General features: G+C 51.7%; 1 protein-coding gene across 4 annotated transcripts in view; it reads left to right on the plus strand.

Annotated features, from left to right (window-relative positions):
- LOC139267472 (cullin-9) overlaps window positions 1–14,206 on the plus strand; it is a 293,931-nt gene that overhangs the window by 245,587 nt on the left and 34,138 nt on the right. For all 4 annotated transcript variants that reach the window (XR_011593911.1, XM_070885833.1, XM_070885834.1 and 1 more), the window contains exons 33-37: window positions 1,796–1,959; window positions 2,402–2,495; window positions 3,548–3,622; window positions 4,477–4,587; window positions 8,496–8,613. Coding sequence is in view for 3 of the 4 variants with exons in the window: in XM_070885833.1 (XP_070741934.1) it covers window positions 1,796–1,959; window positions 2,402–2,495; window positions 3,548–3,622; window positions 4,477–4,587; window positions 8,496–8,613 (562 nt within the window). In the remaining variant the exon portion in view is untranslated. The remainder of the gene's footprint in view (window positions 1–1,795; window positions 1,960–2,401; window positions 2,496–3,547; window positions 3,623–4,476; window positions 4,588–8,495; window positions 8,614–14,206) is intronic.

The following is a 14,206-nucleotide window of genomic DNA, read 5'->3' on the forward strand; positions in this document are numbered from 1 at the left end:
TCGCAGGTCGGCAACGAATCCCGACACATCCTCAGCACAAACATGCGTGTAGAAGCGATAGCGTGCGATGCTTGCTGATCCCCTCTTTTGGTTTAAGGTGGTCACGCACCAAAGCACACACATCCCCATATTCTTTGTCCATTGGATGAAAAGGCGAGAGAAGATTCTTCATGAGGCCATAAATTTTTTGGCCACAAATGGTGAGGAAAACCGCCCTGCGCCGAACTGTCAGCCCCTCCCTCCATTTTGTTGGCCACAAAATACTGATCCAGGCGGTCGATAAAATCCGCCCAATCCTCGTCATCCGCGAATCTCTCCAGAATTCCAATAGTGCCCATTGTACATGCGAAAGTTCTTAAGTTACCTCGTCGCCAAATGTAATGACTCAAAAGACTTGTTACTGTAAACTGCCTCAGGTATAAACTTGATCCAACTTTATTTGCGCCCAAAGTAACCCACGTGACATGGTACCCGCGTTTATATAGCAGTGACCGCGCCGCGCACGTACATCCCAATGACCTCCGACAGTGGTGCCCCCTGGTGTCTGGTGATCCCAAGCATAAATACATACCAGGAGCACTCTTGGGTATCCTAGCCAGTATTCATCCCTCAACTAACATCACAAACAGTTTATCTGGACATTAGCACATTGCTGTAGTAGGACCTTGCTGTGCACAAATTAGCTGCTGCATTTCCTGCAACAGTGATTACACTTCAGAAGTACTTCATTGGCTGTAATGCGCTTTGGGATGTCCTGTGGTCATGAAAGGTGTGATAAAAAGCAATTCCCCGCCCCCCCCCCCCCATAAGTTCTGCCTTTGCTAGGTCTTCCTGGTCAGAAGCGCAGAGAGGCACTTGCTCCCAAAGCTGCCTTGGATGTGGACAGCAGTGGGTGAGTGGGTTATGAGTGATTCTCCCTTTCCTCGCTGTAGGATTGGCGGTTCTCGGCCTGGGCACTCCCCGTGAGGGTAAGGTCGAGGTTCGGATCGAGCCACGGGTGTTGGTGAGTTCCACCACTTACCACACTGAAATGTTCGTGCTCCTGTGTGTTTCCCAAAGCTAAATGTAAATGCTACTTTTTCAAGCCAAATTAAGCGTTTGTTTCCTTGTACTCCGATCATTTTGAATGTAGTTCTTATTCTCTTAAATATCACACCTGTGGCTTTGAAACATTTTTCCCCCTTGCCTCCAGCATGTCCCCATTACTCCTGAAGGCACTAATGTGTGGTAGCTCCAGAGGGGTCTGTTGACTATCCAGGACTGCAGCCAAGTTCTCATCCACCGTCTGGGGTTCGGACAGTGAATTCTGACAAACTGTAACAGGGGCAGGGACCATGACTTGGCCTACTTCCGGCAAGTCACTGATTGGTGATGAGGATTGTGAACTCTGGCTGACCCCTCCTTCATCCTGGGGGACACAGACACAACCTCCAGGATGGTAGTAGGGAGGGCAAGGTTGGGGAGTTTGTAATCCAGTGGGATATTGTGTAGGTGGGGAAGGGAAGGTTGTGTAATAATAGGGAGAAGGCGCGTACATTGTGGGGACTCGGTTTGCGGGAATGTGTCACGATACTGTCACCTGGTCCAATTAGAACCGCTTTTCTGGTGAATTTTGGAGCCTTTTCCTGGAATTTAAACTTATGATGAATTTGCGTTTGTGAATTCTCAGCAGATGATGTGTTGCGATCAGAGGCCGCACCATGGGTGCGTGTTTTAAAATAAATGTCAGTATTGGAGTCACGGAGTGTCACTACAGCCTCTGATCCTGCCTCCCCCTGTCCCTTGCTTATTCTAGGCTCACTACCCTGCCAGCTGCAGCCACATGTCCCAGTGGATGGACGACGGTGGGTACTACGAGGGAATGACAATGGAAGCACAAAGCAAACATCTGGCAAAACTCATCTCCAAACGCTGCCCAAGCTGCCATGCCCAGATTGAAAAGAATGAGGGCTGCCTCCAGTGAGTGGATGCGTACATCAACGTCTCTTTTAAAATCTAAGCCCGTTGATCTTCACATAAGCACTTTAGAAACAGGCGGAGACCTTTCAGGCCCTCGCCTCTGCTCTGCCATTCAGCACTTCCCTTTTCTAAGATGTTTACACCCGTGAATCCGACCCACCGACACACGGAAGAAACCACCCTTGAAAAATTCTGCTGTTTGGCTGTGGGAGGTGGGAGTGTAACTTCTCGGATACTGGGGGCTCCATATTGTAATCTGATTTGAATGAATCTATTAATAGGCAAATGCCAGCTTCAAGTAGTAGATAACAATACTCAGAATTTTGCACACGTTGGGAGGAGTTCAGTAAGAATGCTACGATAATAAAGGGGGTTAGACATCGAGTAACTAAGTTGAGCCCTTGTACACTTGATTAAGGACTCCATTCTATATCTTTTCCAGCATGACATGTGCCAAGTGTAATCATGGATTTTGCTGGCGGTGCCTAAAGCCATGGAAGCCAACACACAAAGATTACTACAACTGCTCAGCCATGGTGAGATCAAACTCAATCCCCACCACGTTCAGAGTCGCAGCAACACACGTGTTTATCTTCGACGTGTATGTGTACATGGGTGATGGGCAGGGGTGAATGAACAGTGCATTTTTTAATGTCATGGCACTGATTTTGGGTCTCAATGATTGCTGCCAAAATGTCTTTCATGATTCAGTTCCTAATGAACATAGTTAGTCTGTTCACATTTTATTTATTTCCTCACCCATAGTTTTCCCTCCTTCCCCCATTGGAATGACAGAACTGTTCCAAAAGTATTGCCAGCGTCCTGGTACCTGTGTTCAACTGTGGAGTGCATCACAGCAGACCTGATCTTATCCTCATCTGGGTAACCCTCGGAACGCTGGCTTGGCATCTCTTGTTCCCAACGCCCAGGGTAACTGAGGCCACTGTAGGTCCCCTCCAACATCTTCCCGAGATCAGCTGACTCAATAGAAATCAGCGCTTGCATCAGGTCTGTATTGCTTACTGCGGAGCAATGCTACATGGTGCACCTGCTAACAGCCATTGAAAGCTAGCTAGGGGATAACTGGATAGCCTTTTAAGGGCATGTATTTTGCTAATGTGCTGTGTCACCGGCTAGTGGTCACGTTTGCAGATAATTCTTCAGCTGGCCAATTCTTATTTATATTAAGGTTCCTGAGGCCCCACCCGCGAACCACAGCCAAATTGATTCTGCTGCACCTCACCTCACTTGAGATAGGGGATTCTGCAGTGATTTGCTAGGCTGCAATCAGTACGTTTAACGTGCGTAGATATCTCCTCTTATGATCACTGAGAAACCCAGGCCAAGGTCCCATAGTGCAAGACAACCCAGCAAGTTTGGTAAAGATAAAGGGGAAGATGAGGTAAGTCAAGAGGTGATCAGGTGACACCAGGTTTGGCTTTTTGAAGCCTGACGATTGTAGAAAGAGTAACCGTTGGCGGAGGAGTTACAATTCCCTGCTGTATCCTCCAGCCTGTCTACTTTTATTTGAAGTGTTTTTTTTCAAATGGAACTTTAAGTATGAAATGTTTGTTGTACCTTTGCACAGGTCAGTAAAGCAGCACGGCAAGAGAAGCGGTTTCACGATTATAATGAGAGGTGCACTTTTCACCATCAGTCACGGGTGAGTGTGCAGGGCTTATGTGTGTCTTGATTGAAGAAACTTCTGATGTGACTAAATCCATGCTAGAATTCTCAGTTAAAGTGGGAAACTGCGACAGAGGAGGTTTAAAGATCTTTACAGTGGAAGAATGAGTTCGAACACGTTCCCCATGGAGCTTTATCTAGATTGCAGTCACTTAATGAATCTGGTCTGATGGCTATTGAAATATTGTCCTTTATCTCAGAGTGGGGTGGAATACAAAAGTGAGGAAGTGAGTTGTACAGGGCCTGGCTCAGACCCCACCTGGAGTAACTGCGTTCAGCTCAGGAAGTATATATTGGTCTTGGAAGGTGGTCTAGCCCAGATTCAGCAGTGTGATGATGGGGCTTAAAGGGTTAAGATGTGAGAATAGCTTACATAAAACTTCAGCTGCATTCCCTGAAACTTAGAAAGTTGAGAAAATGATCCAATTGAGGTATTTAAAATATTTTGTTAGAGAAGGTGAACTAGTGGAGCCCGGTTGTGGGCTGCCATGTGGCTTGGTTGAGGGTGGGGTGGTGTGTTAGATTGACGCAGGGTAGGGGGGAGTGGGGGGCCTCAGTCAAATGAGGGAGCAGGGTGGGGGGCTTGGTTGGGGGAGTTCAGTCGAGGCAGGGTGGGGTTGGGCTCGAGGTCTCTGTGCTGTTTTTGATTACTGTGTCAGAAGGACTGGGATGTTCAGTATGTGCCTGTGCTTTATTGCCTGATGGTGCCCATAGGAGGTAATGAATTATTCTGCCAGTGTGACCACAGATTTATTGAGCAACCCACAGCTAGTTAGTAGGAGATTCTGCGTCCAGTCTATAATTTAAAAAAACTATTTTTATTTGTTCCAGGACTTTGCCATTAATTTGGAAGCGAAAGTCTCTGCGATCAATGAAGCCTTGCAAATGAAGTCTTTGACGTTTGTTATTGATGCGTGTAAGATGCTTGCTCAGGCCAGGAAGGTGAGAACCCAGTGGACAGCTCTTTCGACTAATTCCTCCTCTTAACCCACAGCTTGTGATTAATCAGTCGACATGGGCCCTGAGTTGCTCTTGTACAGTCAGTGCATACTCAGTGACAATCTTAGTGTGCAAACACAGGGAGAATGTTGGCTATCGGCCTTTCTCATTCGGTAACACTCCCACTGGGACTCGAACTGCCGCAACCAGATATTACTCTGAGCAATTGGGGGGTATTTTTGTGATTCCTGATTTAAGCAGCTGATTTCTCCCAAGGCAGTGCTGAAAGACTGACATTGAGCCCCACAATCCAGAGCTAAGGATGGAAAAATTAGCCAAGGTTTCTGCTCCTTATAATTATCCACTGAGCCCCGCTGAAAGTCACATGTAAGGAGACCTGACAAGGAACTGGGCTCAGCTGTGAATTGAAATACACCCCCCCGAGACCGGTGTCTGTAACTACACCCAGGACCGGTGCCTATAACTACACCCACTGGGACCGGTGCCTGTAACTACACCCAGGACCGGTGCCTGAAACTGCACCCAGGACCGGTGCCTGAAACTGCACCCAGGACCGGTGCCTGTAACTACACCCAGGACCGGTGCCTGAAACTACACCCACTGGGACCGGTGCCTGTAACTACACCCACTGGGACCGGTGCCTGTAACTACACCCAGGACCGGTGCCTGTAACTACACCCACTGGGACCGGTGCCTGTAACTACACCCAGGACCGGTGCCTGAAACTGCACCCAGGACCGGTGCCTGAAACTACACCCAGGACCGGTGCCTGAAACTGCACCCAGGACCGGTGCCTGAAACTACACCCACTGGGACCGGTGCCTGTAACTACACCCACTGGGACCGGTGCCTGAAACTGCACCCAGGACCGGTGCCTGAAACTTCACCCAGGACCGGTGCCTGTAACTACACCCACTGGGACCGGTGCCTGTAACTACACCCACTGGGACCGGTGCCTGAAACTGCACCCACTGGGACCGGTGCCTGAAACTGCACCCAGGACCGGTGCCTGAAACTGCACCCAGGACCGGTGCCTGTAACTACACCCACTGGGACCGGTGCCTGAAACTGCACCCACTGGGACCGGTGCCTGAAACTGCACCCACTGGGACCGGTGCCTGAAACTGCACCCAGGACCGGTGCCTGTAACTACACCCACTGGGACCGGTGCCTGTAACTTCACCCAGGACCGGTGCCTGTAACTGCACCCAGGACCGGTGCCTGAAACTGCACCCCCTGGGACCGGTGCCTGAAACTGCACCCAGGACCGGTGCCTGAAACTACACCCACTGGGACCGGTGCCTGAAACTGCACCCACTGGGACCGGTGCCTGAAACTGCACCCCCTGGGACCGGTGCCTGAAACTGCACCCCCTGGGACCGGTGCCTGTAACTACACCCACTGGGACCGGTGCCTGTAACTTCACCCAGGACCGGTGCCTGTAACTGCACCCAGGACCGGTGCCTGAAACTTCACCCAGGACCAGTGCCTGAAACTTCACCCAGGACCGGTGCCTGTAACTTCACCCAGGACCGGTGCCTGTAACTACACCCACTGGGACCGGTGCCTGTAACTACACCCACTGGGACCGGTGCCTGTAACTACACCCACTGGGACCGGTGCCTGAAACTGCACCCAGGACCGGTGCCTGAAACTGCACCCAGGACCAGTGCCTGAAACTACACCCAGGACCGGTGTCTGTAACTACACCCACTGGGACCGGTGCCTGTAACTACACCCACTGGGACCGGTGCCTGTAACTACACCCACTGGGACCGGTGCCTGAAACTGCACCCAGGACCGGTGCCTGAAACTGCACCCAGGACCGGTGCCTGTAACTACACCCAGGACCGGTGCCTGAAACTGCACCCAGGACCGGTGCCTGAAACTGCACCCAGGACCGGTGCCTGAAACTACACCCAGGACCGGTGTCTGTAACTACACCCAGGACCGGTGCCTGAAACTTCACCCAGGACCGGTGCCTGAAACTGCACCCAGGACCGGTGCCTGAAACTGCACCCAGGACCGGTGTCTGTAACTACACCCACTGGGACCGGTGCCTGAAACTGCACCCAGGACCGGTGCCTGAAACTGCACCCAGGACCGGTGCCTGAAACTGCACCCAGGACCGGTGTCTGTAACTACACCCACTGGGACCGGTGCCTGAAACTGCACCCAGGACCGGTGCCTGAAACTGCACCCAGGACCGGTGCCTGAAACTGCACCCAGGACCGGTGCCTGTAACTTCACCCAGGACCGGTGCCTGAAACTGCACCCAGGACCGGTGCCTGAAACTGCACCCAGGACCGGTGCCTGTAACTTCACCCAGGACCGGTGCCTGTAACTACACCCACTGGGACCGGTGCCTGAAACTGCACCCACTGGGACCGGTGCCTGAAACTGCACCCAGGACCGGTGCCTGAAACTTCACCCAGGACCGGTGCCTGTAACTACACCCACTGGGACCGGTGCCTGAAACGGCACCCAGGACCGGTGCCTGAAACTGCACCCAGGACCGGTGCCTGAAACTTCACCCACTGGGACCGGTGCCTGTAACTACACCCACTGGGACCGGTGCCTGTAACTACACCCACTGGGACCGGTGCCTGAAACTGCACCCAGGACCGGTGCCTGTAACTACACCCACTGGGACCGGTGCCTGAAACTGCACCCACTGGGACCGGTGCCTGAAACTGCACCCAGGACCGGTGCCTGAAACTGCACCCAGGACCGGTGCCTGAAACTGCACCCAGGACCGGTGCCTGAAACTGCACCCACTGGGACCGGTGCCTGAAACTGCACCCAGGACCGGTGCCTGAAACTTCACCCACTGGGACCGGTGTCTGTAACTACACCCAGGACCGGTGCCTGAAACTGCACCCAGGACCGGTGCCTGAAACTTCACCCACTGGGACCGGTGCCTGAAACTGCACCCAGGACCGGTGCCTGAAACTTCACCCAGGACCGGTGCCTGTAACTACACCCACTGGGACCGGTGCCTGTAACAAAAACCCAGGACCGGTGCCTGAAACTACACCCAGGACCGGTGTCTGAAACTACACCCAGGACTGGTGCCTGTAGCTGCACCCCCCCCCCCCCCCCCCCGGGACTGGTGCCTGTAACTACCCCCCCTTTCCCCCCCTCCCCCCCCACCTGCCCAGGACTGGTGCCTGTAACTACCCCCCCCCCCTTCCTCTCCCCCCGGGACCGGTGCCTGTAACTACACCCCCCCCCCCCGGGACTGGTGCCTGTAACTACCCCCTCCCCCTCCCCTGCCCGGGACTGGTGCCTGTAGCTATACCCCCCCCCCCACCCTGACTGGTGCCTGTAACTACCCCCCCTTCCCCCCCCCCCCCTGCCCAGGACTGGTGCCTGTAGCTACACAACCCCCCCCCCCCGGGACCGGTGCCTGTAACTACACCCCCCGGGACTGGTGCCTGTAACTACACCCCCCTGGACTGGTGCCTGTAACTACACCCCCCGGGACCGGTGCCTATAACTATACCCCCCCCCTCCCCCCGGAACTGATTGGAGCTGTGTCGGGCATCCTGTGATTGACCTGTGCCCGCCCCCCCCTCCTTCCCTCCCATGATTGGAGCTGTGTTGGGGGTCCTGGGACCAGCATGTGCTCCCGCCCCACTCTCTGGTGATCGGAAGTGTCTGGCCACCTGAGTTACCTCTCCGCAGTGCTTTATGCTTCATCGTTTTGGCTCGGTTCAGGAGTGCATGTGTTGTTACCCAGGTACACACGAGTGGCTGTAAGGAAATCTTGGTATGACACCTATAGTGAGAGTGTGCATGGTCAGTGAATTGTTTGTCAGGCTCTTTCCACTTGTATTACCTCTCTGGAGCTCTCTTACCCCAATGCTGCTTGTCTCTGGTTTTATCAGGTGTTGGCCTATTCTTGTGTGTACAGTTACTATAATCAGGACACTGAGAAGATGGATATAATGGAACAGCAGACGGAGAACTTGGAGTTGCATACGAATGCCCTCCAGATCCTTCTGGGTGAGTCCCACTCCATACAGGAAGAGATGCAAGTTTTGTTTAAATTAAAAAAGAAAAATAGTTTGTATCTGTGCTTCTCATTACTTTCTTACCTGTAGAAGGTTTCAGTCCAGAAGGAGGCCATTTGGCCCCAGGTTTGTGCTGGCTCTGTGAGAATAATCCTGCATTGTTCCCATTGCTCTCTTCTCTCCTCATAGCTTTGTATCTTCCTCAGCCTCAAATATTTCTCCAATTTTCCCATAAAAGATCCAATGATCTGTGCCTCAAGCATTCCATGCTTCGGAAACCTGTGTAAAGAACTGTCTCCCAATCTCTCCTCATTCTCTGACCATTTTAACTTGACAACCCTTTGTCACTGCCCAGAGGAAATAGTCTTTGCCTATTCGCTCTATTATAACACAATTTTCATAAACCTTTCTTAAATCTCCTCTGAGCCTGCGCTGTTGCAGAGGGAAATAGTTCCAGTCTGTCCAGGCACCATAATGGTGAATTTACACTCCAGGCTCTCTCTGACTTTAATGTCCTTTCTACAATGGGGTGCCCAAAATTGCACATTGTATTCTAACTGTGACCTAATCTAACTGTGTTTTCAACAAATTTATCATTATTGGGTAAACTAAGTGCTAATGTAACGTCTCCAGTCTAACTTCCTACATCTAGATTTTGAACTCGAGACGCCCAAGTGGAGAGGCAAGCCCTTATGCCCGAGGTTAGAAACAGTGAAAGGTGACTAGCTGGTCAAAAATAATGATTCAGTGACACTAAACTTGGGCTTTAATAGTTTGATCATTATAGAAGGAAGGGAAAGCTGAGGGAGGTATGGTGATCTATTCTCTTCCCTCATCCTCCAATCACACCTAGGTTCCTACTTTAAGGAATACCCGGTTCTTTCTCCTCCTTCTGGAAAATAAATCAAGTAGTGCATTTAATATCTCTAACTCACTCCCTCTACATAAGAGCTTAAGAAATAGGAGCAGGAGTAGGCCATACGGCCCCTCGAGCCTGCTCCGCCATTTAATACGATCATGACTCAGGTCCACTTCCCCGCCCGCTCCCCATAACCCCTTATTCCCTTATCGTTTAAGAAACTGTCTATCTCTGTCTTAAATTTAGTCAATGTCCCAGCTTCCACAGCTCTCTGAGGCAGCGAATTCCACAGATTTACAACCCTCTGAGAGAAAAAATTTCTCCTCATCTCAGTTTTAAATGGGCGGTGCCTTATTCTAAGATCGTGCCCTCTAGTTCTAGTCTCCCCTATCAGTGGAAACATCCTCTCTGCATCCACCTTGTCGAGCCCCCTCATAATCTTATATGTTTCGATAAGATCACCTCTCATTCTTCTGAATTCCAGTGAGTAGAGGCCCAACCTACTCAACCTTTCCTCATAAGTCAACCCCCTCATCTCCGGAATCAACCGAGTGAACCTTCTCTGAACTGCCTCCAAAGCAAGTATATCCTTTCTTAAATATCTCTGAAAATCCCTACTGGGCCCAGTTCCTTCAATTTTATCAACTGACCGAATTGACTACCTGCAGTGAGAGTCTGTGGGAAGATCATTTTTAGTCTGACTTTGCCTAAGGCTGCGGAATTCTCATTTCCTCACAGTTACCTTCTCCTCTCCTTCAAGGGTACAGGCAGCAGCTAAAATCCCAATGCCTTCAGTCTTCACATGGCAACAGTCATGAGCTGAAGTCATCATCATCATCATCATAGGCAGTCCCTCGGAATCGAGGAAGACTTGCTTCCACTCTTAAAATGAGTCCTTGGGTGACTGAACAGTCCAATACGAGAGCCACAGTCTCTGTCACAGGTGGGACAGATAGTTGTTGAGGGAAGGGGTGGGTGGGACTGGATGCCGCACGCACTTTCCACTGCCTGCACTTGATTTCTGCATGCTCTCGGCGATGAGACTCGAGGTGTTCAGCGCCCTCCCGGATGCACTTCCTCCACTTAGGGTGGTCTTTGGCCAGAGACTCCCAGGTGTCAGTGGGGATGTCGCACTTTATCAGGGAGGCTTTGAGGGTGTCCCTGTAACGTTTCCTCTGCCCACCTTTGGCTCATTTGCCATGAAGGAGTTGCAAGGTAGAGCTCTTGCTTTGGGAGTCTCGTGTCTGGCATGCGAACAATGTGGCTTGCCCAGCGGAGCTGATCAAGTGTGGTCAATGCTTTGATGCTGGGGATGTTGGCCTGGTCGAGTACACTAATGTTGGTGCGTCTGCCCTCCCAGGGGATTTGTAGGATCTTGTGGGAGGCATCATTGGTGGTATTTCTCCAGTGATTTGAGGTGTCTACTGTATATGGTCCATGTCTCTGAGCCATACAGGAGGGCGGGTATTACTACAGCCCTGTAGACCATGAGCTTGGTGGTAGATTTGAGGGTCTGGTCTTCAAACGCTCTTTTCCTCAGGTGGCCGAAGGCTGCACTGGCGCACTGGAGGCGGTGTTGAAACTCGTCGGCAATGTCTGCCCTTGTTGATAAGAGGCTCCCGAGAAAAGGGAAATGGTCCACGTTGTCCAGGGCCGCGCCGTGGATCTTGATGACTGGGGGGGGGCAGTGCTGTGCAGCGAATACAGACTGCTGGAGGACCTTTGTCTTACGGATGTTTAGCGTAAGGCCTATACTTTCAAATACCTCAGTAAATATGTCGACTATGTCCTGGAGTTCACCCTCTGTGCGCAGATGCAGGCGTCGTCCGCGTACTGTAGCTCGACGACTGAGGTTGGGGTGATCTTGGACCTGGCCTGGAGACGGCGAAGGTTGAACAGGTTCCCACTGGTTCTGTAGTTTAGTTCCACGCCAGCGGGGAGTTTGTTGACTGTGAGGTGGAGTATGGTGGCGAGGAAGATTGAGAAGAGGGTTGGGGCAATGACGCAGCCCTGTTTGACCCCGGTCCGGACGTGGATTGGGTCTGTGGTGGATCCGTGGGTAAGGATCATGGCTTGCATGTCGTCGTGGAGCAGGCGGGGGATGGTGATGAACTTTTGGGGGCATCTGAAATGGAGGAGGACGCTCCATTGACCGTCGCGGTTGACAGTGTCAAAGGCCTTTGTAAGGGCAAAGAAGGCCATGTATAAGCTGAAGTAAACCATTAATCTCTGCTCTTTGTCCCCTGGTTTGTGACTTCAGTATCCATAACAGACTTGATTATAAATTCAGCATTTAGCCATGAGCTGCAGTATGAAATTTAAATGGACCCCTTTGCCCCCTCCGACCCCCCCCCCGCTCTCCCCCCCCCCCCCCCCCCCCCCCCACACACACACACAGTCAAACAGCTTGTCGACATGCGCAGTGTCGGACTGTCTGTAAAGAAAGTAGACACTGGCTTGGGGAAATGGCTGACATGCACGGAGCCATTTTGCAGCTTAAGATGGCAAGTTTGAGAGAAAGCAAGTAAAAGAAATGTTTGAATTGCTTATGTACAGTAGTGGCTTACAGCAACAACTTGCATTTATATAGTGCTTTTAACGTAGTAAAACGTCCAAAGGCACTTCAGGAACGTAATTGGGACAGGTGACCAAATGCTTAGTAGAAGTGGTAGGTTTTAAGGAGGTTCTTAAAGGAGGAGAGCAAGGCGGAGAGACTGAGGGAGGTAATTCCAGAGCTCGGGGCCTAGGCAGCTGAAGGCACGCTGCCAATGATGGGCTGAAGGAAGGCGGGGTTTACACAAGAGGTCAGAATTGGAGGACGGCAGAGTTGTCGGAGGATTGCAAGGCTGGTTACAGAGATAGGAAGGGGGAGGCCATGGAGGGATTTGAACATGAGCATGAGATTTTTGGGGGCCAATGAAGGTTTGAGAGCACGGGGTGATGGGTGAATGGGACTTGGTGCGAGGTAGGATATGAGCAGCAGAGTTTTCGATGAGCTTTATGGAGGGTGGAAGATGGGAGGCCGGCCAACAGAGAATTGATGAGAATAGATCTGGTTATTTGTGGGCTGGTATCAGAAAAATAACCATGAAAACTGTTGGATTATTGTAAAAATCCACTGATCCCTTGTGTCCTTTAGGGGAGGGAATCTGTCGCCCATACTCAGTCTGCCCTGTATGTGACTGCAGTCTGACAGAACATGGTGACTTCTAACTGTCCTCTGAAGTGTCCACCCGGTGTAAAGACAACCAAGGGCCAGAATTGCTCCTGTTTTGTGTCCCATTAGCGGCGCTCGATGCAATTACCTTTTTGCCCGGGGAACGGGTGGCGGAGGCGCCTTGGGGCCAAATTTCCCCCGAAATTTGGGGGCGATTTGGAGTTTGCGCCGCGCCCCGTGATTTGCGCCCCGGGGCGCACCTTTAAGGGGAGGCCGTGTGCGACCCAGGCCGCCATTTTTTTTTTGCCAGCCGACTTTTCTGTCAGCCTCCTCTCGACCGAGCCGCCATCATGCAGCCCGGCACTCCCCTTCGCGCGCAGGGCCGCTCTGGCCCGAACGTGATTGTCCCTGTTGGCCCGGTGGTGGCCATGCAGCGCCCGCAGCGGCCCTCCCCTTTAAGTGAAGGGGAGGGGCACTGTGGCGCGTCAGCGTTACGCAGAGTTGCTGCGTCGTGCTGACCTGTTGAGCGCAGCACTGAGGGCTCGGGAGCGCCCCTCCAACGAGGTGGAACGCCTGACACAGCGCTCCACCTCATTTGAGGGGCGCAAAGGGCAATTCCACGGCGGGGGCGGGACCTCTGCCCCGGGCGTTAACTGACCCGGGCCCAGAAGGTTTACACCCCCCCCCCCCCTCCTCCAGCACCCCTTAGTATTTTCCACAAGTAGGCCTGTTTGTACTTCTCACAGGAGCTGAGTGATGGGCAATACATGCAACCTGGCCAGTGTTGCCCTCATCCCGAGGACTTGCATACTCCTGTGTAAGGCGAGGTCCTGTATGAGACTATTCAGATGTGGATGACTTTAATCTGAGCCTGATTGTGGAATCGCACGTGCACTTTCCATCACAGGTCACTACAGCAGTCCAGAGCAAGGTTACTGCTTAACTTGAATTTCTTTTGTAGCCCAGGATATTGAGATCAGCTCACTCTTCAGGTCTTTGGTGCAGTTCTACAATTTCTGCATCAACATGCTACTTCAGGTTGGTTTTGTTGCACTCCAGGATTTGAGCACATAATCTGAGCTGGTGACCATGCAATACTGAGCGAGTGGCAGCATCGTCCGATGTGCCATGTTTTGTTGAGATGTTAAACCAAGGCCCTGAGTGCCTGTTCAGGTGGATGTTTGAAGATCCCATGGCACAATCTGCAAAAGCAGGGAGATCTCCTGGTGTCCTCGCCAATATTTATTCCTCAATCACCATCCTCAAAAAGAGATGAAGTGGTCATTGATCTCACTGCTGTACGTGGGATGTTAATGTGTACAGAATAGATCACCGACTACGCTGCAGTCATTCCTGAAGTGTTTTGGGATGTTTCTGACAGCTGTGAAGAGGCGCTATATAAATGCTGGGTTTCTCATTGAGTCAACAGGGGAGCTTCTGTATATCAGCAAACTTCCTGTATAACTTCCTTCAATTTCTAATCTTTCCATGCTTGGTGAATATTATTGTCTGGTTAAAGACAATGTCACTGATCCTCAATACTATTCTTTTCAGCCACACCATGCGTAT

Source organism: Pristiophorus japonicus, chromosome 7 (assembly GCF_044704955.1).
Source record: "Pristiophorus japonicus isolate sPriJap1 chromosome 7, sPriJap1.hap1, whole genome shotgun sequence".
Classification (NCBI taxonomy): Eukaryota; Metazoa; Chordata; class Chondrichthyes; family Pristiophoridae; genus Pristiophorus; species Pristiophorus japonicus.